General features: G+C 39.4%; 1 protein-coding gene across 1 annotated transcript; it reads right to left on the bottom strand.

Annotated features, from left to right (window-relative positions):
• Nucleotides 1-1,345: 1,345 nt before the first annotated feature.
• Nucleotides 1,346-27,039, bottom strand: NSL1 (NSL1 component of MIS12 kinetochore complex). Its single transcript, XM_037071039.1, has 6 exons — nt 26,796-27,039; nt 23,184-23,262; nt 18,849-18,979; nt 16,885-16,939; nt 4,152-4,219; nt 1,346-2,852 (listed from the first exon to the last, which is right to left on the bottom strand). The coding sequence occupies exons 1-6, from the start codon at nt 27,027-27,029 to the stop codon at nt 2,574-2,576; spliced, it is 846 nt and encodes a 281-aa protein (XP_036926934.1). The 5' UTR covers nt 27,030-27,039; the 3' UTR covers nt 1,346-2,573.
• Between the last annotated feature and the right edge of the window lie 70 nt (nt 27,040-27,109).

The raw sequence follows: 27,109 nt of genomic DNA, 5'->3' as shown, positions 1-27,109 counted from the left end.
AGACCCAGGGAAGAGGTCTTGGGTAAGATTTCTGTTGTCTAGTGTTACGAACTGAATGTCCCCTCAAAATTCCTGAGTTCAGACCCTAATCCCCAGTGCGGCCGTATTTGAAGATGGGGCGTGTAAGGAATTAAGGTTAAATGCGGTCACGTGGATGGGTCCCTGATCCAAAACAGTTAATGTCCATGTAAGAAGAGACACCAGCACCAATCAACAGGGAAGAGAGACCTTACCAGAAACCAAACTCGCTGGCACCTCGATAATGGACTTCCAGCCTACAGAACTGTGAGAAATGTAACTTGTTACTTTAGCCACCCAGTCTGTGGTTTCTGTTATGGCAACTCAGGCAGACTAATACAATTTCTAATGGCTGAAGTTTGGAAAACACAGATTTTCCTTCACTGATTTCAGAAACCAGCTGCTTCAACAGTGTTCTCTCTCCCTTTGGCTGGACTTGAACTTATGTTGTTTATTTGTTTGGGTTTTTGACGAAATAAGATTTTAAGGTTCTATCCAATCCAGCCTTCTTTTTACTATAGGAAAGTCAACATTTAATGTTCTATTTTTTCCTTCAACATTTCCTATAACTATAGACTTTCTTACTTTTCATCACTTTAGCTTGCTAGTTTCTTACTTTTCATCACTTTGACCTATGCAGAGATTCAATTTATCTTCCTAAAAATATATATGACCAACACTGTCACCAATACCACTGACATTGACCTTAGTTAATAACGCTAATGCATGGTTTTCCCAGTGGCATTTCCCTTGACAGCCTGGTGTCTCACTGGGGAGTGAAACGTGACCTTTCCATGGGAGTTTGAGTTTCAGCTCTCTGTCTGGGGGTTTGAAAATAAAACAAACTTTTTTTTTACTATAAAAATTTCCAAATACACACAAGAGTAGAAAGAATATATTCAACACACAGATCCAACATTATCAAGATTTTTTGCCACATTTGTTTAAGCTATTCCTTTTTTTTTTCTTTGCTGATGTATTTCAGAGCAAATCCAAAACATCAAGTCCGTTAAACAATACATATCTCAATATATATCACTTTAAAAAGAAAAACATTTTCTTTTACAATCACAATGCAGTTGTCCAATCTAGAAGAATTAATAATTCTCTTGTTTGCAGGCTTTTGGAATGAAATAACTCATATAGAATTTTATATTATGAAAAAGTTAGCACTGCCTCAGAATAGCAAAATTCTGTAGTCTCAAAACAATTTTAAAATGAAACTTAGTACGTTCTGGAATGCAAGGTGCCAATACCATCCAACTAAAGCTGAGCTCGAGAATGCCCAAGACAAGTCTTAAAAAAACACAGTATCGAGACTTCAGTCACTGCATATTATTTTAATAAAAAACAAACTACTTTACACAAATATACAGATCTCAAATTGTAACATCAAAATACAGATACAATAAAGAAGCTATGTAAGTTTTCCTCACTGAGATAGGCTTTCTGTTACATTTTGACATTTATGATTATTAAGACATAATGAACACAAGAAGTACAGCTTTTCCAATCTCATGATTATAGCAAATTCCTTTGCAAATGAATGAGGGCGTAGTCACCAAAAAGGGAAGCTGACCAGTTCGGAGGCCCTGGCTACGTGATATCAATGTAAGAGGCACATCGAGAGCTTTAAGAAACTAGTCGAATGTTGGAAACACGGGCACCTCAGCCCCCGCAGACTTGTACCAGTGATTATAGCCTTGGTATGTACACATCCCTAAACATAAAACAGCTCAGTATGCTTGCATCTCTATTTGTTCCACAGGACAATTGGTTAATGTATTATTCTGATATATTTTTCAACTGGAATCATGTACAAAAAATAATGAGAAATCCATTTTTAAAAACCTGTTTTTCCCAAGTCAAATTATGTTTAAAAGTTAAAAGGCCTATGGAAAACCAAAGTGTGGACAAAAAATATGGCTACATGCCAATTTTTATTTGAGAGAAAGTCTTGCACAAATAATAGTTGTCTTGTCTTATAGCAAAACAAAAACAAAACCCTAAATTGACCCCACAGATCTGAACTAGCTGAACTGGAGTGACAAAGTCAAAGCCAGTCTTGTCATCTGTACATTAATTTAATAAAACAAATTGCATTGAAAACAGACAAAAAAATATCCCCACGTGCTCCCGAGCAGAACTGGCGATCTGTTCAGCACTTGCAGGAGGATGACTGTTACACAGCTCCTTTTGAAGAAAGCAGTGTACCCAGAAACCGGGTGGAACGTGTCACTCGTGAACTTCCGTAAGAGCTGCAAGGCAGCCATGCATCGATGGCATTGAGGGGCAGCAGGAGGTTGCGCCATTAGTGCCACAGACGGGCTTTGTGCCGGTGCTTTAAACCCATGCTCTTCATCCACTACAGACAGAATGCTGAAGAGATGCGATCCCACATCATACCCCTGAACAGAGCAAGCCCGACCATGTTTGTATAAAGAAATCACTAAAGAGTTACTTTGTTGCTTTTTAATGAAGTCCTGTCTGGGCATCAGACTTTAAACTAAATGTTGGTAGTGCCTAATTTCAACTCCCAGGTAATCAAAAACAGCTTATGTATCAAGATTAATCCTCTTTGGCCGCAATGGATACCATTTTCTCTGGGGGCAGTCTTTAGTTTGCTTTCTTTTCAGCACCATGTTACTAGTTCTCCGGGTAGCAGTCTCTGTTGGAGTGGTTTCTATTTGTGTTATAAAGTTCTCAGATTTAACATCTGGCTTCCTGTAACAACTGGAAAAGACTTCTTGGTGGATTCTCTGGAGCTGGATAATAGGCTGCATCTTTAAAACTTGGGAAAATCCATCTCCTTGTTCAATTAATGCAGGCAAGGACTTCGAAAAGCAAACAAACAGCAACAGTCAACGTTAATCTTGGGCCGAAACACGAACACACAGGGATGAACACGACACTCTAGCATTTTCATTCTCAGGTCACAGCTTTTCCTAAGACCTAGTTTTTGGGGTGGTGGATATTCAACTTCACCTTTAAATACGAGTTTTAGGAATTTTAGCTAAAAGCTAAGACTAAAAAGATACATTCTACTCCTTCAAATGCCTGGTGGTAAGAGAAAACTTCAGCAGAGCAGGAGGTGACAGGATTTCAGAGCTAAGTTTTTAATGTCTGAAATTCCACATTTTAGACAAGTATTTCAGAAACCTTCATCATCAAGAGCAATGACGGCACATTTTTCATGTTTTAGGATCTCAGGGGCTTATGTCTGTCACAACTATTCAGCTCTTTCACTGTAATGTAAAGAAGTCACAGACAATAGACAATAAGTAAATGAACAGACAATAAGTAAATGAATAGACATGGCTGGATTCCAATGAAGTTTTATTTCCCAAAAAGAAGCACTAGGCTGGATTTTAGCCTGGCCCAACCTAGTCTGTCAACTCTTGATTAGGAATACACTATGCGAAAATCATGGCATCAATACAAACCACAAAAGAATATTATAACAATTTTAAGAACAGGGGAGATTATGAAGGAGATTAAAGGTAATTTGCATATGCTAGAATTAAAATGTTTTCCTGTTTATATAAAATGATGCCAAAAATACAAACAATTTTGTAGTAATAAAACTCCAATTTGACATGCTGTATAATACAGTGGCTAAGAGTATAGGCGCTGGATCCAAATAACCAGGGTTTAAATCCTAGCTGAGTTATTTGCCTGGGCAATCTAAGTCGCCTCTCTGTGCCCCGTTTCCTCGTCTGGAAAGCAGGGTAACAGCAGCACCTACCTCACAGGGTCACTGGAAGGGTTAAACGAGGTGATACGTGTAAAGCAGTCAGAAGGCGCCCGGTCCACACTAAATGCTCACCAACTGTTGGCTGGTATTAGACCTGAAGTTGTTTGTTAGACTGTTAACTCTCAGAACGCAAAAATATAACCAACCTTTAAAGAAGCCAGGCATGATACTGGTACAGAGTAGGTACCTAATAAACAGTAGTTATTCTGAGTGTTACTGTTCTCAATTAAAGATCTGTTCATTTACTTCATTAAAGATCTATTTTTAAAACTACTAAGAATTCCTATTACAACGGACTAAAACACATATGGTTGTTAAAAGCAAACAAGCACCCAGCTACATACTTTGTTCATTTTATGTTTTAGCACATAGCTTTTACCTTCATGGCTTGACTGATTTCCTTAGCCACTGTTTCTCCTCTGCATTTCAGACTGTCCACACGAGAGGCTGCAAAGAAACCGCCCAACAGTGTTTAGGTTGTTCACAATCTGATAACAAGTCAGAAAGGCCATGCAGACGTGTTCTAGTTAAACGCCTGTCAGGACTACCCGCCTCCGCACAGCCTTTCTTAGCCTAGTTTGACATCTAGTGAAACAAGTGACCTATCGAATTCACTGGGACTATGAAAAGACTAACAACACAGAGTGAACAGGAGAGTGAAACCAGGAGTTACATGCCTGAGACGACAGACAGCAGGCGCTGCACTGAGCAGCCGCAACAGCTGCCCTCAGAAGGCAGCCTGCTCACGTGGTGCGTCACCTGCCGCTGCGCTGAACAACTGCAAGCACTATCTCACATTCAAAGTAAACACAGGCTGGTGCCTGATATTTGTACTACTCTCAATTTCACGAAACATAGTTGGACTTAGGCCCTGGCTGGCATAGCTCAGTGGATTGAGCACAGGCCTGAGAACCAGAGGATCGCGGTTCGATTCCCAGTCAGGGCACATGCCTAGGTTGCAGGCCAGTTCCTGGCAGGGGACACATGATTCATTGTGTGTCCTCGGCAGAGGCAACCATACATTGATATTTCTCTCCCTCTCTCCTTTCCTTCCCCTCTAGAAATAAATAAATAAATAAAATATTAAAAAAAAAAAACATAGTTGGACTTAGAATTTGTAATCACACCACATCAAAAATACCTAAATAACCCCTGGCTGGTGTGGCTCAGTGGATTCAGCATCTGCCTGTGAACCTCTGGTTCGATTCCCAGTCAGGGCACGTGCCTGGGTTACAGGCCAGGTCCCCAGTTGGGGATGCACAAGAGGCAACCAATCCATGTTGCTCTCACACATCGCCGTTTCTGTCTCTCTCTTTCTCTCTCTCTAAAAAAAAATTAATAAAATATTTTTTAAAATACCTAAATGAAATTTCTGGAATGCATTGTCAGTAGTATTAGTTTTTCTTACTTCCTCGATGCTTTTCTAATTCCAAATACATTTTATTTTCTTCCAATTTCTTATACATGTTCATTGCTACTTCATAACAGAACTGCATATTCAGTGATAAAGGGATAGAAATCCTACTAAAACTCCAAGAGCAATTGGAAATGTGAAAAATCATACCATTATGAAACCGTCTACAAATTAGTTTTTAGAAAAGTAGTCCTCATTAGAATTACTTAAAGTCTAAGAGCAAGTACATAATTACGTTAGGACTACTGCTTTATCAGCTTTAAAAAACTGGCAAGTAAACCAAGAAAAGAATGGCTTTCAGAGCTGCTGCTTTTCTTTTTTGACTCTTTAGCTCAAAAGAGGGAGAACAGTTTTAGAAAAAAATAAAATGAATAGCAAAAAGCACCTGAGGAAGAAGGCACTCAAAGGAGAAATGTACCATGACGGCCTCGAGAAAAGGGTCTGAATTACTCCTGTTACCAGAAACTCCTCTGGAATTTTGGTGAAGCCTCTGGACCCCTTCTCAGAATATTTTTAATGAGGTATTTGGTTTTTCAGTTGAGGTATAATTTACACACAGTGAAGTGTGTATCTTAAGCTTCACATTTCGCCACCTTTGACATATACACACCAGGACACGAACATTTCCATCACTCTAGAAAGTTCTCTTGTTCTCCTCTCCAGTCACTCTTGTCCATAAGAAACAATGATTTGTATGACTTCTATCACTACACATTATTAGTTTTGCTTACTCTAGGATATCAGAATGTTTTAAAATAAAATTTAAAAAAGTTATTTAAAAATTGTATAGGTGATATATATGTTCTTTTATTGGTGACTTAAACAACAGCATCGAGTGGCAGTTGTACTATTTACCATAATATGAAATAATGAGTATAAACAACTCTGTATCTAGAACAAGGGAAATTGAAAACATCTGCGGCTTCTAGTAGCAAAACAAAGTCACAGGCCCTACCACTGCCACAGTTTCCTGCATTCACGAGGGAAGGAAACATAACTTTCAGTTTGAGGTTAATAAAAAAAAAAAAAAAGCCATTTTCTCCTGTCCAAGTTCATAGTTGCCCTATATTTTCAGAATTGTAATTAGTGTACACATGAAAATTCAATGGGCACATTACTTGAAAATCAAACTAACACTGTTTAAAAATAAGCTCACCCCCCGTTTCCCAACTGTGCAGACTGGGCACCCGGACACAAGGTGGCAGTCCCGCGTGTTCGTGTGTGTGGGGTGAACACGTGGAGCTGGGCGCTGTGCGTTATACCCCAATGCACACACGCACACACACAGAATGAATAAAATACCTTAAATATTTACTCTAGAAAGTTGTCTTACTTTTATAATAGAACAAGGCAATCACATTCTTCATTGTTATTGCATGGTCTATAGAACAATCTATCACCCAAGGTCTCCTAAATGTTTTATAAACACGTGCTACTTAGAAAACCTGCATGAACTCACACTGATGGACAACAGTCGCTGTTCTCCATCTGCTGCGCAAACAATGGCGATGTAAAAAGCGCCAGGGGTAGTTTGGGTTTGTGTGTAAAAGGAATTAGGCCTCAGGCTTGGACAATTATAAAGAGGTTTTCACAAATGGACGTCTGGTGGAACATTCTAAAGTTGTGCTGCACGTGTAAGACATTCAGTGCTCCTGTCCTGTGACTAAAAAATGTCAGGTGTATCTCCTCCACCCCTGCCGCTTACTATGGTAAGCAACTTTTCAACTCCCACTTTTTCAAAACGGCCACTAGAGGGCACTACCGCCCCCCCAATGACAACCAAGGTGTCACTTATCTTTCAGAACTTCCTTGGGAGCAAGAAGCTCATTCTCTTAACCTTGGACTCCCTAGTGCTGAACACAATCCCTGGCGTGCAGAGCAGGTGCTGCATAGCTTGCTAGACAAGGCTACGATAGAGGGTGCTGTGCAGGCACAAAGGAGGGTGAGGTCAATCCCAGCAGGGGGAGTGAATGGAGAGCAGAAGCTTCACAGGTGTTATAGGGAGTCGCCCAAAAAGGATTAGGTGCTGGGGGCTGGGGAGGAGGGGGTGGGATGGGGAAGGGGCATAGGTGGGTGGTAGAGGAAGTGCTGTACCAAAACAAGGGAATAAATCAAGAAAGAAGAAAACACAGGAACCAGGAAACATGATTCAAAACAGAAGAGAAGCGAAGGAAATTCCCAGGGTGATGCGGACAGGAGCAGACAGGATACACACCGAGCACGGGGCCCAGAGCGTGGCCAGGCCAGATTAGAACAGGAGGACAAAGGGCTCCCAGGGGAGTGTCTCAGGAGAAAGGAAAAGGTTGTACAAATGGATTTGATGGATAACCTGAAGTGTTTACCGCAGTGAGAGGAATTTTACAGTTTTGTTGAAGTGTTTGGGAAAGAATTACTGACAGACACAACAGCACAAAGCGAACATAAAACGAGCAATGATCAGTCCACATATTCACACTACTACTACTGGGGGATTTTTTGACAAAGTGAGAGATGAAAAGTGAAGCCGATGAGTGAGAACTTGGTTATGAAAAGACAGAGAGAGGTCAGAGAGAAACACAATGGCCTGAACTTCCCTACTTGACCCCGACGGGCCATTCTTCCAGCAGTGCGAGCTGGCACTCATGCCCATCAATCTTATGCAGTCCCTTTGGCAACCCTGTGAGGCAAGCAGGTTTCATCAGGCTCCTTTTACAGATAAGGAAACCCGCTGCGACAGCTGAAAAATGTGCGCAGAATTGAAGAGAATTAGAACCACACTTCCCAGAATCCCAAGCACTTGCTCTTGTATATTCTATAAGTAACTTTGTAAAATATCACTTTGCCAAGAATCATACTATATTCATGAGTTAAAAATGGTCAAAAATTAGCTCCAACATAATGAAAACCTCTTGAAATAAAAAATAGATTACACCTAGTAAAGAATTAATAGAACAATTCTATAGTTAAATCTACTTTAACTATTAATGTTATAGTACCTTTAAGTTAAGTGAATTAAATTCCTTTCATTGAAAACTAAAAAGAACCAATAACTTTAGGAACAGAACCAAACACAAAGATTTTAAAAAAAATATACAAAGGGGCCCTGGCTGGTATAGCTCAGTGGATTGAACATGGGCCTGCAAACCACACAACCATGGTTCGATTCCCAGTCAGGGCACATGCCTGGCTTGCAGGTCAGTTCCCAGCAGGGGACTCACGAGAGGCAACCATACATTGATATTTCTCTCCTCTCCTTTTCTCCCCCTCTAAAGATAAATAAATAAAATCTTTAGAAAATATATACAAAGGGGAGAAAACTAAGTATGTGACTATGTTATGTATAAAGGCATCATAAAAACATTTCCATCATTAACTGGCTAGGAAATTTCAAAATATGTAAGCTTTTTACTCTCTCTCTCTCAAGGCTATTTCTGTAGCTAGTCAGAGCATGTGGGCACCCCGGTACACAAACACGTGACTGAAGAATGCCTGGCATGCCGATGGCAGTCCTGCCGTGCGGGAGGTGGAGGGGACTCCCTCCAGACCCGTCCCCAATGGCTTTCTCTGCACCAGCTCGATGGGGACGTCTTCACGGCACTGCTGTTCGCCCTCCCCTCATGAACAAAGGTGTTTAAAGATCCAAACTACCCTCCCAAATCCTATTTAAACATGTAGTAGAAGTAAGGTGCACCTGAAATGTGATTTTCCTAATATTTTTCACAATACATGTATAGCAGTTCAGCTACATTATAGGTTAAATAGGTCATTAAAGGGTAGCCTAGAAACATATTTATTTATAATACCATTAGTAAATGTTTTTCAGGGGAAATGCATTCAATTCCAAAGGTCAGATTAAATATGAGTTCTTGAAACACGGCCATGTGTACGTGGGCGCTACCTGTAAAAGTGCTGGCGGCGGCTGAAGCAAGTTGGCATTACTAGGCAAGAAGGGGAACTAACTCTTCAGTCCTCTGCTTGCAGGGCCAGCAAAAGAACTGGAAGTACCATCAGGTCCACTGCAGACAGACTGAAAATAGCTCCTTGTCATCACTACACGTCTAGTGAAGGACCGGGAAAAGAAGGGATTCTCTTCAATTAATTTCAAAGAATATTTTTTAAAAGAAGATAACATGCAAGCAATTATTAGTTTTATTAACAGAATCACAAAAGATTGTGAAAACTCATCTTATTAGTAGGTAGACAGCTCATCATAAGGTTGATGCAAGGATATTAAAAATAAAGTTTGCTCTTAAAAATGTGGAAGTTAGACACCCTTGAGGACACGGCCTTCCCTAGTCACTGGCTTTGTAAAACACAGGGAAACGAAAAAGTGGAAATGAAAGATTAAGTAATCAACCTAGTTTTGCTTTCAGGTCACTGCACTGACTAAACTAGGACACATGAACTTCCAAAAGCCTGCACAAATTCAGGAATTCACCAAAAAAGCATTAGTGAAGAAGTTCCTTCTTATATCCAATGTATTTTATGGGCATGAATGAGCAAGCATGTAACACAGGATGTACGGCTTACAGTGGTTTCTAAAGGAGCAGCTGAAGCTACAGCAAGAACCGTGAATTGTGAAGCCGCACACCCGGTGACGGTGAAACCAAACACTGGGCAGGGGGAGATAACCCTACGCTCCAACTTCAACAGAGGTGTGGAACACACCCGCTGGGCAGCAGGTACGTAGCCCCCTGCGCCCACTCCCACCCGCACCTCACCAGCTCCCTCAGTACTGAAGACGCCCAAGACTTTCAGACTCCTGGCTGTGTCTCCCCGCCACCGCCGAGCCTGTAACCTTATCCTGCAGTGCTCTTTCCCACCAATCCCTCCACTACAGCCTCTGCAGTTTTTTGTTCCATAAATATCCAAGCCCACTCTTGACTTAGGAACCTCGTTCTAGCTCTTCTCATTGAAAAGCTCTTCCTCTTGTCACAAGATAAACTCCTTCTTGTTACTTCCTCAGAAAAGTGTTTCCCATACCTAAGCACATCACCCTAGCACTGATGTTACTTATTTAATTTGAGGTCTGTTTATCCTTTTCTGCTCCCATGAGAATGTACAACCCACAGAGCAAGGACCCTGTCTGTGTTGGCCCCTGCTACACCCTCCACGTTGAGAACAGTTCTGGTGAAGGTCTACATTCAATGAACATACTGAATGCGTGGATGAAGAATGGTCATTCAGCATTTATTGAGCAAGGTGCTACATGCTGGCTACGATAATGCAGGCTCAGTTTTGTGAGACCATAAACAAGGGAACACACAAGTACTTACACAGTGTAACAAACGCTATCAAGGAAGTAAACAGGTTATGATAGAGAACCAAGGAGAGGCTATTTTAATTAGGGTGAGTAAGCAAAAAGGCAAGCGCCTGACAGGAATTCAGAGAGGCAGGTGGGAGCCAGAGCATGTAAGGGAATGCCAAGGACTGTGAAGCTTATTATATGTTTTAAGTTTTTAAAGGAGAAGTGAAAACTGACTTGTGTTTTTAAAAGTCTCTTGGACTTTTAGTCAAGTTGATTTGGAACTTCATAAACTCTCTACCTTTGTCCCAAATGTCATCGGCTAAATACAGAAAATGTACAAAGCATATCCCAAACCATATACAAAATTAAATTTCTATGAAGCAGAAATGAAAAAGTACACTAAATCAATTAAGTCAACTATCATCCCCCCATACACACATACATTAGGCTTAGACTGTTTTATAGATGAATCTTATATCCATTCTTCAAAAATCAAATAACCTCTATGCTTACAAACTGTTTATGAGCACAGCATAACCTCAAGGACAAAACTGGAAAGGGACAGTATGCTTGAAAACCTCATCATTTTGTGTGTGTGTGTGTCTATAGATGCAAATATACAACAGGTAAATATACTAAAAGCTGAGTAGACAGTTTAGTTCAACAGTGTATGAAAGGGAAAATGCATTAATGAGAAACTGGGGTTTGCTCTATGAATGCGAAGATCACGACCAGAAACACCCACCAGTGCTAGTTCACCACACTCTCAGGGTCGGAGTCAGAAGCCTGTGATCTGGAGACCCAAGGGAACGTTATGGACGAGGGAACACGTTCTGCGTCTGAACTGTGGCGATGGTTACACTGTTACACGCATTTGTCAAAACTCAAACTTCACACTTAAAATGGATGTATTTTCTTACATATAAAGTATACCTCAGTAAAGCTGGTTAAACAAATACATGATCCCAGTTGATACAAAAGCATTCAATAAAATTTAAACATTTTTTATAATTTAAAAATATTATGATCCCTGTCACCACTATCATTCAACATTATATTAGAGGTTCTAGCCAATGTAACAAGCCAAAAAATGTATAAAGTTAGAAAAAGACAAATCCCATCACTACTTGCAAATGATTTATCTACATCTAAGGGAATCTAACTGAAACTAGATAAACCCCCAGAGTTCAGCAAGTAAATTCACTGGTGTTCCTAAACACTAAACCGACCTCTTCTCCAAACCCTAAAATGTTACCATTGATTACAGCTACAAAAAGGTAAGGTACCTAGGAACATAAAAAATATGCAAAGTCCACACAGAGAAACCTATGAAACACTATTTTTCCATACAACCACCTTCATCACGAGTTTTAAACACTCCCCGCACGCACCACAGAGCGGCTACCACAGCCGCCCCCGACTGTGCAGCACCGTTCCCAGCACAGCAAGCAGGGAGCACGCGACAACCGTCTTCACTGCACCTGCCAATGAGACACAACTGAAGAACACTGCGAAAAACTCAGAATGAGACATAACATGTTCACAAATAGGAAATTTGTTCACCCATATTGTAAACACTTACACTGTAAATTTTATATAAAATTTGAAGATAGATGGTACTTCTCTCCACACTAATCTGTAAAAATCTATAAATTAAATGCAATTCCAATCAAATCCCACTGAGATTTTTCATGCAATTTAACAAGTTGACCCTAACAATTCCTACAGCACAATAAAGGACCAAGAACAGGCAATAAAATTTTGAGGAAATTGCAAGATATCAAGAGTTCTCATAAAACTACAGTAACTTAAAAACTGTGACAATGCTGCAGAGAAACCGTATCAACTAACAAAATTAAAGAGAGCCCAGAAACAGACCCCCAAATATAAGGAACCCCTGTGTATCAGAGAGCAACATTATAGGAGAAAAGACGAACAGACTGCTCCATAAATGAGGCTGAGGTAACTGGCTACTGGTGTGGCAGAAATCAGATCCCGCCCTCACAGAATGTTTAAAACTTCAGACATATTCAAGATCTACGTATGATGTATATTAACACTATGTAGTCACCGTGAATAAAGTCAAAAGCCAAGCCAAAACTTGAGAGCAAATCTTTGCAGTGCTGGTAACCAAAGGATTAACATCTAGAATGTGTGTGCGCATGGGTGTGTGTGGTGTGACTGAGTGTAGGACTCTTAGAGATGAATAAGAAAAGTTCAAACCACCCCACAGAAAATGGACAAAGGCTATAACTAGGCGATTCACATAAGAAACTGTAGAGTCAAAAAAACCATGGGAAGGATGCTCAACCTCACTTTAAACATATATATTATTGAGGGGACCCCCAAAGAAGCCTGGAATTTTAAAAACTGTGTATTTATTCTTAAATGTTTAAACTTCAGTCACCCTCAAAGTACTCTCCACTTGATGCAGTGTATCTATTGAGACATTTTCTCACCGCTCAAAACAGTTATTGAACTCATCGATTCTGATGCCTTTAGTGCTGCCGTTTTTGCTTTACCTCTTCCACATCAGCAAAATGTTTACCTCTAGGACTATTTCCATCCAGGGAAACCAAAAGGTCACTCAAGGCAAGATGGAGTGAATAGGGAGGGTGGGGCACAAAGGTCATGGGGCATTTTGGTCAAACACTGAACACTCAGCACAGTATGGGCAGGTGTGCCCATAAATCATCCATCACGAAATGGGCAAACACAATGAGAGTCCAAAAAAATTCTCCGAAGCCAGCTGGTGCCCCAACACAAATGGGTTCGTAGAACACTCACCTAGCTACGGAAGCCGGGATACCCTTTGTAGCCCAGAAGGTAATTTGTTTTTTTGAGTTCCCCCTTGTGTGTGTGTATGAATTACGGTACACATGTCCATATACACAGTTGTGAATAGCATCTGTCTGAGTCAATAAAGCTATTGTAATGACCATAACCTGCATATCTTTTTCCATATAAAAACTGTAGAACTACTTTTGCCCACTCCTGTATGTATGTACATATATACATATGTATGTATGTATATGGACGGAGAGAGAAACAATTCAATTGCTGGCAAAACATGGGTAAGCAAAACTTTTAAACACTGCTGGTGGGAATGTAAACTAATACCAGCACCCTGGAGGAATAATAAAGCAGAACAGAATCAAGTCCTATTACCTAGAAATTCTGCTTCCAGAAATCTACCCCAGAACATCTGTGGCATATTTATACCATACAAGAAGACAGAGATAAGAACAGCCATTGTAATACTGGCTATAACCACAAAAAAACAAAACAAAACTGAACATAAAAACCCGACAACAATCCAAGCATCCAACAGAAGGGGACTGGATCGAGGGTGGTATAGGCACACTCCCGAGTCCTACTGTCCAAGCTAAATGAATGGACAGCTGTGTGTGTATATATTGTTGAGGGGAAATGTAAGTTGCAGAATGGTATGATCAGTATGATACACTCTATACAAAGCTTAAAAACAGATGCACGCACTGTTTACGGATACATATCTATGAAGTGAAAGCACAAGAGCAAGAACAGGGAACAAGGATTCACTCAGCCGAGGATAGTGGTTACTTCTGAGGAGGGAACAGAAGGGGACGGTGGAGGGCTACAAAGGGGTGTCCACTGTGACCATACCTTTCAGTTTCTAAAAAGGTCTGGAGCAAGTTTGGCAAAATGTGAACAGCCCTGGTCAAATATGAGTAGTAGGTACAAAGATGCGATTATGTGGTACTGTATATTTTCTATCTGTCTGAAATATTTCCAAAACAAATGTTTAAATCAACTGTGCCTGATGGCTAAGCAATGGGATGGAAGAGAGCAAGAGTAAAACAGGAAGACCTTCCAGAAAGCATGTTGAGAAATCCACTTAAGAGTAATGGTGACCTAGACTACAGGTGACAATAATGAGATGAAGTACATTAAGATTATATTTCAAGGGAATGGTTTATAGAATTTATTGATAGGCTGGATATAAGAAACATAGGAGAAAAAAGCTCAAGGTTGATTTCTGGCTAAAGCAGTATGTACATGACGGTGCCATTTATCAGATGGAGAAGACTGGGAAAGGAACTAGTTAGAGGGCACGAAAGAATCCTGTTTTACGTTCATCTCTTATTTCTTCCACTCAGACATAGCTCTTTATGGGGAGAATCCACCTGTTTTACCTCTGTATCTCCTAAGGTTCCTAACACAACTATGCCCAATCAATACTATATACACTGCCTCGGCAGAGGTGGCCCTCCCTATCCACGGGTTCTACATCCATGGATTCAACCAAACGTGGACAAAATGTTACACTGTTGCTGACATGTACAATGTGGTTAGGCCTATGATGGCTGAATCTGTGCTGAACACGTACAGACATTTTTCCTTGTCATTATTCCCTAGACAATATAGTATAACTATTTACATAGCACTTACATTGTATTGGGTATAATAAGTAATTGAGAGATGACTTAAACTACATAGGAGGATATAGGTAGATTATATGCAAATACTATACTATTTTATATAAGAGACTTAAGCATCTGTGGATTTGATATCCTCGGGGGTCCTGGAACCAATCCCCCACCACAGATACAAAGGGAGGACTGTTTTGGTTTGGAAACCAGACAACCTTCTTTAAAAGTGTCAGCTTTCAAAAACATTGATATCACTTAACAGTCTAATAACAAAAAGAAACTTTCAAGAAGTTCCAATAAATTTTCTCCTGCAGTTCATTTAGATTTTTAGGTCCCACATCGATTTATGCTTTCCACATTCCTCCTAAACCATTTAAATTAATTTCATGTGATTTTACCAGTTAGATGCATCACAAGCTACACAGTATTATAAACACGTCACTGTAAGTGGGATAAAATGTACACCAGAGTTATTATTACACAGCGTTTCTCTACTAGCTACTACGTGTGTATTTTAGTCACAGTCTACATGATAAGTCTACCCTTATCTCACATGACTCGTAACACAACCTCAAAAGAGCAGGCAGGACGTCTCTGTAATATTTAGTGACACAGCTGGTATTCATACCTAAAGCATCAGGCTCCATTTCTAGAATTTGTCATAAAGAAACTAATGCTTGAAATGACTTGTCCAAGGATGGATAGCAGTAAAACTGCGAGCTCATTTTGCTGGGCGTAATGAGCTGATGTGGTTCTAAGCTTATAAACATTATGAAAATGCATGACAAAATTTCTTCAAAATGTGTGCAAAAGATAGATTCTGATTACTCCTTTGCTTACCCCTGCAGTCAGAATCATATTTTACAGAGATTTTTCTAATACTGCATACCCGGAATGGTAGAAATAAAATCACATAGACCTGCAACAAGTCATTAAGTAAATTTGTTTTCCTTCTAAGATAAAAAGGTTATTAAAGTTCTTTAAATGAGAATTAGCTGTATCTAGAAATTATAATATTTGAGTATATAATGATACCACAAGTTTCAATTATTTTTATTTTATTCAGAGCTAAAACAAGTATGTTTCAACTACTGCATTTTGGCAACTATCCCTTTTAGTGAACCATGACAATTAAGCATTAGGTCCTAGGTCAATTTTTGTTTCACAGTGAATGATGTGATTTTAAGCGAGGTCAGAGTATCTGTACACTTGTACCTCCCTCTCTCAGTGTATTCCATCAGCTTGGGAGACCTGGAGGGGGCGTGGGGGCAGAGGGTGGGGGCTGTCAGGAAGTAGCTCAGAATGCAATAAAAGTAAGGTACTCAAAGCCATACATATAAATGTCCCTTACAGATAAACCAAGGTCATAACTGTTTCACTAATACTCAGAAACAGTACATTGGAGTACCAAGAAAATTCTAAAAGATTTCTTAGGAAAACTGTTACAAATTTTTAAATACGAGAATGGAGCCATTTAAAAACATATGATCCACGTTTTTAGCAATGCCAATTCTGTTTCTGGATTTAAATAACTTTGTATCAATTTGATTTCTTTTTAGAGAACATATCTAAATGGAAACAGAATTGAGTTCAAAGGCATAACAAGTGTGTATAGTTCTCCTGAAATCCAACATTATGTTTTTGGTGGATTTCATTTTGTAAAGGACAAAAAACCAATGGAGGTTATCGCACTGGAGCGTGACATCATGCACACTTCACTAGTGTAAGTTTGGCTGTAGTGCAAAGAATGGATCGTAGTGCAAAGAACAGCAGTCAGACGGGAGGGCATTGTAATAGGAGTTGGAGACTGGAAAGGTGTTATGAAAGTCTAGGTCAGGAGAAAGCTTTATAAAAGTCTAGATTCCTGGGTCCTACTCCTAGAGATTCCGTGTCAGCAGGTCTTCATAAACCTTAGTGAGGAGCTAAACATGGATGACTAGTAGTGAGTTAAAGCATCAAAAAGAAGATACCCATGATGCTGACACCCTTAAAAGAGTATCAGGAACTCAGAGAAACTACAAGTTGATGCTTCGTTTTTACCACAAATGAATAGACTCACCTGGATCGGGGTCAGATTTTAGGTCCAATGGGTGCACAACAGGGTGGTACTGCTTCTAAACAACATAAATTAAAACAGATTTAATTTCACTACTTAATGCCTCATATAAGCATTTTCTTCAGCTAATGTAAGCAAATGTATTATTAGTCAGCAGTACCATTCGTTAGCAAAAAAATAAAAAATAAACAAAAATTAAATCCTGCAGTCTGTAGGGAATGGAGGGGAAATGAAGAAAAGATCAGTCAAATCTAAGTCTGAATTATAACTTTTACAATATTGCCACCTACTGCATACTCTAAGAAACTGCACCACAAAAAATTTTAAGAAGAAAAGTAATCCAGCAAATTAAAGGCACAGGGACTAAATTTTGTATTTCAAGCAACTAGGTAGTCTCCAAATTATGAATTGTTTTCCAAAAGTTCACTTTAAGAAAAGTGTTTGGAACTCAGACTCCTATTCCCACAAACTCTTTAAAGTGGCCACCCCACATCAGCACAGCAAGGCCTGCCCACCCTGTGGTGCGCGGGTCTCCAGCGGCAGAACTGTGGGGACAGGACCCACAGCTCAGGCAAAGGGGAAGAGGAAATGTTCCTCCTCACTCTTGCTCAAAGCTAGCTAGAGCCAAAAAGGTTTTCTAAAAGGCTGCCTTCGGTACCTTCACACCCTCCATTTCGCACCACTTTTTCAACCTTCCACAGCAGCACCTCACCTAGGACTGCAAACTTTCTTTATTCTCTGCAATACTGATTACTAGGCTTTCTTCACGGAGAAAGGGGTAGTTAACAGGAAAGGAGACACTCAAATGTAAACACATGCTGAATGTTTTTTCTAAGGCAACTTTAAAAAGGGGTTGAGAAATTAAGGTATTTCTTTGAAGATTGCTAGAGAAGAAAAAAAAGATTCTGCTTATAAATATTTTTCTCATTGAATGACTAAAATATTTTAGATAAAGTACCTGCCTTTACTATCTAAAACGATTCCAGAAAGGAAAGCAGTCAAAAGGTTTACATGTAAAGCATGCTCATTTGAAAACCTAAGGGCAAACAGTACATCACAATATAAAACAACAGGTATTTCTCACTGCCCGGGCAAAGCTACTCCCAGCAAACCCACTCTCACCTCATCATTATTTTGGGAGCTGAACAAATAACACACAATTCACAAAGCAAATTTCAGTATTATGAACAGGTACTCAATTGTCGTCATCGATTTAACTAAAGCATCTTCCAAAATGTATAATCATACACAAAATAATTTGCCGAACACAAATGCCAAATAGAAAGAAAAGCCTTAAAAGATACATTTCTTTTTCCTTCCTGGTCTCGGACTCATAGTCATTGTCAGTCTTCCATCTTCAAATTCTACATCAGCATCAGTTGTGCTCAAAACCCAGTGTGGCCACGCCCCTTCCTTTTGAGCTCCGGCCCTGGCACAGCAGCTGTTTCCTTCACAGAGGCACTTCCGCAGGTACCTTACCAACAAAGGCATCCAGTACCGCCGTGGTTGCCTCCATCCGCCCCGAGATCACGCCCGCCACACTGCACTACAGCAGGCCTGAGGCTCCGAAGGCCTGGAGGGTGAGGGCCCTGCAGGATGCACAGGAGGGGAAGTGGGCAGAGACGCCTACAGACAGAGCGCTGTGCCCTGGGTGCCGACCAGAAGCTGGGGCTGGGTCAGCAGCCGGATTCCGGTGTAAGAGGAGGATCTGGTGGTGGGCATGGTCAACCACCTCAGTTAAGTTAGAGGGGTTATTTTGTGCTGAATAAACTTGTGGTGAGAAAATAAAACAAAAACAAGAGAAAACAACAACAACTACCTAGTGTGATTTAGAAAAGGAAAACGTCTTGTAAGAGACAAGCAGTAGTAATTAAGGCAGAACGGATAAAATGAAATATCATTCTCTCTACATGGATCTTATATTTACATAACATAAAATACACTATTTTAAAGATAAATCATCTTACCAGAATTTCTTGTTTTGCTTTTATAATTTTTATGACACATTCAAGGATCTTTCTGGGATACTGCTTGCGTTTTGTGGCTAAATCTACTATGATTTCATCAAACTGATCTTCAAGTTCTTTAATATCAGAATCTATTTAAGAGAAAAAAATAAAAAAAATCCTTAAAACACAATTCTTTATTATATATGAAAATATAATGTGAATAAACTAACTTTGGAAAACACAAAATAATTAAGGAAAACAAATATGGCAAGTTAATGGATGGTCCCACTTTGGTGATTCATTTACGCATTGAATAATCAATTACTAAGCACCTGTGGGAAGCCAGGCTGAAATCAGAGAAATCGGAGCCCTCTCTCTGAGAGCTCACGGTTCACTGCAGGAGCAGACAGATAACTGCAGAGCAACTTGACAAATGCAACAGGTGTGTGAACAAAATGCTACCAGGACGCAGACACTGGAACACTAACTCTGCATGTGGAATTTAAGACTACAGAGTAAGTAACGTTTGGGCTGGGACTTGGAATGTAAGTATAAATCCATTCCATAAAAAGAGGTAACAAAATAATAATAGGGGTAAGCATTTCAGGCAGAGGAAACAGTATTTGCAAGATCATAGAGTCTTTGGAAACTGAAAGAGTTCTAAATGGCTGCAGGATAAAGTATAAGGAAAGAAGGATGATAAAAGAACTAGGCTGTAAAGAGCATTTAATGTCAGGGACGCTAAGAAGTTTTTATTTTTATTTTTTTTATGTGCTTAAACAAAACTGTAATATAAGAGTAAATAGAGTAGCTGGATCTGAAATAGGTGAAACTGGATAAATGGTGGAAAAAAGTAAAAGATACAGTGACTTCATTTAGCTAAAACCATTTTATAGGCTGATTCCCTATGTTTTTAAATAGAGTCTCAAATTTTAGCAGAATGAAACTAGGGAACTCGTCAAAAGAGCAGAAATTTTGATTCAGTAGGTCTCTGGAATGGGGTCCAGATATTAAGCACCCCAGATAAAATGAATACAGGTGATATATCAACATTATTCTGAAAATCATTTTAAGGAATAATAAATACTAAGTAGTTAAATACTAAAGAGCTGGGTCGTCAGCTTCCCTGGTCTGAAAGCAAGTGTCCTGCTGTGTCAAAGTCTAGGCTGGGAAGCTTCTTTAGGGAGAAGTGTGATACACATTTTTTTGAAACATTTTGAGACACTCTGATATATATCTGCATTTACTTACATACTGAGTAAATATAATTGGTACACCAGGTACGGCCTTTTATTCACGTAACAAATATTAAGTCCAACTAAATTACTTCTTTTGAAGAATGTTATGAGAGAAAGTCATTCTTACTTTGAAAATTCATTCAGCCCTCCCTAAAATTTAATTTGTCCATTTGAAAAGTTCAATCACTAACCTGAAAGGAATAATCTATTTCTCGATCAGTTAAAAAAAAAAATCAAGACTCTCAGCTAAAACTTCTATGTGAGGAAAATGGTTCCTCAGTGCTACCTAATGACACAGCCATAGAAGTGAAATGTATAAACAAGCTGGGCAGGGAAGACTTAGTCACTAATTTAACAAATATTTAGAGAATGCCTACTTTGTGTCAAGCTACAAGTTGAATCCCAGTGATGAGGAAAACAAATATAGTTCCTGCTCTCAAAGAATTTACATTGTAATTCTTAAATGTGTCTGGTTGATCCTCCTGAAATTAAGGGCATTCAGAGAAACTAAGGAGCAGACAGGAAGTTGGCTTCACTAATGTGTATATTCGTATGTTCACTCATTTGTTCATTTATACAATGATCTCAGTGAACAAAATAAACAAACACCTCTGTCCTTGTGAACCTTACTTACTGTTTGTACCAGGATCGGATACAAATCCTTTAATTCCACCTGCTGGACATCTCCTGCAGCTCTTTCTCTTTCTCTCCTTTCCTGCTGTCTTAGGACAGGTCTTCATCATCTTTTGCTGTATTATTGCAATAACCTCTCGAAGGCCGGCCTGCTGTGAATTTCTCCCTTCTCCTATCCATCCTCACACAAGGCCAGCAGTGAGCTTTCCAAAGCACAACCTTTCCATGTAAGTTCTACTTTAAAAACCATCACTGGTTTCCCACTACCTACAAGGTAAAGTATAAACTCCTCAGCATATCCTACAGGGCTCTCTGTGATCTGGCCCCAACTTAACTGTCTGGCCATATCTGTCAGTTTTCCCAACTCACTTCTGACATGTTCCAAACGTAGCACTCCTTTGTGCCTTTGCGCATGGGGTTTTCTTTACTTTAAACGTCCTTCCTACCTTCTTTTCATCCAGCATTCTTATTACATGCATTTAATTTAACAACCAACTCTGTTAAATCTAATTGCACTTCCCAAAGAGTATAACTGATTCCTGGTCCATTTCTTTCCATTAATGATAAGTTCCTAAATGGTAAGGTAATGTCTTTGCACCTAATTTCCCAGCATCTGGCATAGTGTCTGGTATTTATCATGTGCCCATGAAAAAAGGTAGAAGCATTATAACTATTTTCTCTCAGTTATAAGGGGGAAGGGAGACAAAAATATACATGCTCCAACCTGTCAGGGAATCATTTGTTAATCTATAAATTGATGAATCATATTGCTAAAGGCAGTCTGTACCAAACAATAAAGCAACCAAAGTGACTTCAGAGAAAGAGAGTCAGTTAAAGGCACAGTAAAGGCTGTGTAGCTCAAAAATACCACTAGGCCTTGGCCAGTTAGCTCAGTGGGTTAGAGCATCATCCCAATCCACCAAAAGGTTGCACGTTCAATCCCCAGTTCAGGAACACAAAAGAATCAACCAATGAATGCGTAAGTAAGTGGAACAACAAATCAATGTTTCTCTCTCTCAAATCAACAGAATAAAAAGAAAAAACCTCTAGGTGGTTCTGACACACTCCCTCTCCTCTAATAATCAATCTGATATTTGAGAAATCCAATGTTAGTGTTTTTAATGTTTTAATATATAAACCAGAAAACACAGCTTGGTAGCTTTGAAGAGATAACTACTATACAGGGGTGTGCAAAAGTAGGTTTACAGTTGTATGTGCAACAGAGTTTATTCTAGTATTATTATTTATTAATATTATATTACTTTGCACACTCCTGTAATAATCCCAAGGAGAAGACAGTGAAGTCTTCTGGGTAAAGTATTATTTTAAGAAGGAAAATTGTAACTTGAGAGGGCTATATGGTGGACTTGGAATCAGCTCGAGAGTACAACTGAATAATCAGAACACTTAACAGTTGCATTAAGTTACGCCAGTCAGATCTCCGCAGTATCACTACAGGGATAGGGAAGATACTCTGGCCCTCTTGTCAAGACAGACCTCCTCCTGGCACTGCTGAAGAATTCTGCTTCTCCCCCACACTGATCATTATTTTTCTATTGAATTTTTCCCTCTACACTGAACATCTTCTTTCTATCAAAACTTTGGCCCTGGCTGGGTAATACTGTCCCGATACACCAAATTTGCAAGTTTGATACCCAGTCAGGGCACATACAAGAATCAACCAATCAAATGCATATATAAGTGGAACAATGTACAGAAGGCAACCGATCAATGTTTCTCTCTCGCAAAGATGTTTTTCTCTCTACCCACCCTACATCCTCTCTAAAATCAATAACTGTATCCTTGGGTGATGATTAAAAAAAGATTTAACCAATGAAGGCATAAATATGTGCAACAACAAATCAGTGTTTCTTTCCCACTTTCCTCTCTCTCCCCGCCTTCCTCTATCTAAAATCAATCAATAATTTAAAAAAAAAACACCTTTGATTTCTTTAGATATGTCAATAACATTAGTTAAGGTACAGTCAAGTCTGCTTTGTGCCAGGAAAGTATTCTGTCTTTTTAAGGATGTTTCTGACCTCTCATCCTTGACATGGCACTCTCACGGTTTAACCTCACAGTCCCAAGGTACTTCTACGCTAACGATCGCTTGTAAAACCACAACTTGATTCACAAGCTATTAATCACAGTAATTCTCTGGGCCTGTTTCTTCATCTGGGGACAGTCCCACAGAATATTCCAATGAACGAATGACATGGGTACTTTTGAAGATTAATCAGATGAAAGTCTCGGTGAGAATGCCAGACAGAAAATATAAAGGATCAGGTACCCACTCTGTTGTTTACCCCAGGCTACAACTTCAGTAGTCTTCTAGATTAGTTTTCTGCTCCCCCACCCAGTAAAATATTTTTTAAAGAGAAGTAACACTGAAAATGGAGATTAAAAATTAGCATTTGACATAAAACTAGCTACAAGAATAAGTCAGAAATTAATGACAGAAGACAAAAGTTAAATCCCTTACCTCTGAAACAATCATCTGAAGCGTCTTGCCATGCTTGCCCGTTAATGCTGACATTCTCTTGTACAGCTGATTCGAAAGTCTGCAATAAATTCACAATAGTCAAGTCACTAAACATAATTTTCAATACTGAATTTAAATATTTTGACAAAGTAATTTTGGATTTGTGATAGGTGATATTAAAAAAAGTAGCAAACTGGCCTATTAGTATACTTATTTTCAATGACAATTCCACTTCAATTGATTCTACCTACACTTTTGCTCTGATAGCCATTATAATTTGATCCAAAATTTTAGAATATTCTTGTAAACAAAAGCATGTACTTTTCAAATGAAGTAAAAAATAAAAGCTAATACCACACCAAGGCACATCATTAAAATGGCAAAAGTTAAAGACAGAGAGAATCCTAAAAGCAGCAACAGAAAAATAGTTACCTACAAGGGAGTCCCCATAAATCTGTCACCTGATTTCTCAACAGAATATTTCAGACCAGAAGGGATTAGCATGAAATATTCAGTGATGAAAAGCAAGGACCTACAACCAAGACTACTTTCCCAGCAAGGCTAGCATTTAAAATTGAGGGAAAAATAAAGAGCTTCCCAGATAAGAAAAAGCTAAAGGAGTTGGTTACCACCAAACCAGTACTACAAGAAATGTTAAAGGGAAGAAGAAGGGGAAAAAAGACAGAAGAAAAAAAATAAACAAAGGAATATAGTTAACCCCACAGAGGTCGCAGTCAAAAAAATTATAGCGTAGGTCGCACATATCCAAGACACATTCATCACTATTATGCTGAAATGTGGAAAAAATATTAAAAACACTGCAAATTTGTATTTATTGTATTTATATAATAAAGTACATAATTTTTTATTTTTTTCTGTTACAATCTGGAAATCAGCAAAGAAACATAACATTTAAAAAATTTCTTTTTAAATAACATGGATAACAAAAACATGGATATTGCTAAAAAATGTCTTTAACATTAATTAATCAGACTCTTCAGTATTTGGCTTGCAAAATGTTTGCACCAGTCACCACAAACAATATTGCTGTGCTTGAGGCATGAATACTTTTTACGACACTCACAAAAATATTTTAAGTGACACAAAATCACTGATCAGCAGCATTTGCTGAAGTTCTTCAACATCACTTAGATTACTGAATGAATATATTTTTCCAGCCATTTTCAATGGTAAATGGGGAAGAAAAAAACCCAACAACACTGACTTCCAAGTTCACAGAAAATAAACAACTATACCATCAATGACTTCGGAGTTTGCAGTATCTCTCCCGTACAACTTACTATTGAATATCTGAATATAACCCACCCTTACTAAACACGTGTTATAACCACAAAGGTGGCTTAAACATTACGGCTTAACATTAGTCGCATACAAATGTGTAGCTGGTCATGACCTTAAACCTACTTACTCAATTTATGTAACAATTTAAGAGTTTGTATCTCTCAGATCAGCTGCAACCTCTGCGGGGTTAAAAGAACAAAATGACATCCCTTTTAGTAAACAGCTTAACTGCTCCTATTAAAAGACTTAAGTGGCTGAATAAGAAAACCAGACCCACACATATGCAATCTACAAGAGACCCACCTCAGAATGAAAGATACACACAGACTGAAAGTAAAGGGATGGAGTCCTGGCCAAGTAGCTCAGCTGGTTAGAGTGTTTGTTCCAATAGGCTGAGGTTGTGGGTTTGATGCCCAATCAGGACACATACAGGAAGGAAGAGGGATAGAGGAGGGAAATTCAAGGATTTTGCATTATGCTATTTTTTACAATGAGGATGTATTTGGTAGATTTTGTAAATTAAAAATAAGCATAAATCAAATAATGTGTAACTATGAAATAAACTACATATTTTACACTTTAAAAATAGTATAAAGTAAAATATTTTATTTTAGCCCTGACTGGTGTGGCTCAGTGGGTTGGGTGTCATCCTGCAAACCAAAGAGCACAGGCCAGAGTTGCAGGCTAGGTCTCCAGCTGGGGGTGTGTGAGAGGCAACTGACAGACATTTCTCTCTCACATAGATTTTCTCTCCTTCCCCTCTCTAAAAATAAGTCAATAAAGTCTTTTTAAAAAATAAAAATAAATATTTACTTTATATATGGACTTCCAAGGATTATCTGAGGAAACAAATTATCTTTATAGGGTTGACACAATTGTACCAATACTATTTTTTAAATAAAATCTATTACTACATTATGTGGTTTTAGACACACATCAACATAATTAAAGCCTCTGCCTTTTATTTGTTCTCTTATGTAAAATAAACACAAGTCAATTCCCTTAGTTTACCTTAGTACCTCCTAGAAAGGGGTAAACTCTTAAGATCATTACACAATAAAACAATCTTCTCCAAAAAACTCACTAAGAATGTCTGTATTCTTCCCTTGTTGCAAGGAGGAAATAAGAACCACTAGATCCAAAACTAGAATACACAAACACAACTCAGGGAATGTTTTTTTATTCTTCCTCCACTTAACTTTTATTTTTTTAAATCCTCACCAGAGGATATGTTTATTGATTTGGAGACAGAGGAAGAGAAAGAGAGAAACGCCTACATGAGAGAAAAACATTGCTCAGTTGCCTCCTGTTGCACCCTATCTGGGATTGAACCCTCCATCTAGGTTTGTGCCCTGACTGGGACTGAACCCACAACCGTGCTGATGTACGAAGGATGCTCACACGACCTGAGCCATGCCACCAGAGCTTAATCTTTATTTTTATGGTTTGCATTGTGCTCATTCACATTCACAGGTGTGCTGCACGGTAAGATTTACAAAAAAAAAAAAAAAACTTTCTACACAGAAATTGTGTGCTTCCTTATGACAGGCACTAATCCCTGAATTTGTTGTATCTCTCCCCACACCCTAAAAAAAAACCTTCCTTCTTCAAGGCTTTGCTAGATATTCTTTAAAGGAAGGGCAATATGTTATAAGGGCCAGTGTTTGGAGAAGTTTATAATTAAGACAGCTTCCTTATCTACTTCAGACTTGTAGGGGAAATGTTTTCACCCTCTTTACCAGATATTCTAAACCTGGCCAAGGGAAAGACCAAACGCTAGCCTGGTGGCCGACTGACTTCCAGGATTCTTTCCTGGACAACTCACAGAGTCTCTCTATTCAATCCAACAGGGGGGTCACTCACTAGTCACTGTGACTAGTGAGGCTTAAAACGTGGCTAGTCCGAAAGAACATGAGCTGTAAATTTCAGACACTAGGTTTGAAAAGGTTAGTCCGAACAAAGGAATGGAAAAATACCTCGTTCGTTTTTCTATTACCACAAATTGAAACGAAGCCTTAGGCCTAGTGGGTCAAATAAAAGTACATTATTAAAATTAATTTCGCCAATTTTTCTCGTACTTTTAATTTCAAGTTATACACATAACTCGCCTTGTATTTTTCTAATGGTCAGCGCTGTTCTAAGTAATTAATAATTCCCAGCGGACACTATATCTGCTGCGTTCCCTCGAGTTTTTCAAGCTGCTCTGCCCGAGCATGGAGCACCGTTAACCCCGCTAACACCTTGCGCAGGACCTTGAGCTCTGAGACCCGGAGTAAAGAAGGTGACAAGCGGGTACTACTGGGCCCCTACCCACTGCGCATCTCGCAGCGCGGGCTCCCGAATCTTATCCGGCAGCGAGTCCCCGAGCTGTTGCACGAAGCGGCCGCACAGTTCCACCAGTTCCATCACGGCCCGCTTCGAGGTGCAGCGCACACGGAAGTCCTGACTAGCAGTGGCGGGGCCCGAGGTCCGGTCTTCTGTCCCGGCTGCTCTCTCCACATCCCCCGGAGCCGAAAGGACCTCCAACTTAGCAGTCCCCGCCATTTTCCAGTTTGAATTGCAGGCGGGAATTCTGGGAGCGGAAGCGAGTTCCACGGAAGGAAAGTGTCCGCCTGCGGCCGGAA

The sequence above is a fragment of the Sturnira hondurensis genome, unplaced genomic scaffold (assembly GCF_014824575.4).
Source record: "Sturnira hondurensis isolate 20B ecotype Veracruz unplaced genomic scaffold, ASM1482457v3 Scaffold0019216, whole genome shotgun sequence".
Taxonomy (NCBI): Eukaryota; Metazoa; Chordata; class Mammalia; order Chiroptera; family Phyllostomidae; genus Sturnira; species Sturnira hondurensis.
Note: the sequence above shows the minus strand (reverse complement) of the source record. Positions and strands in the feature narration are given on the sequence as shown.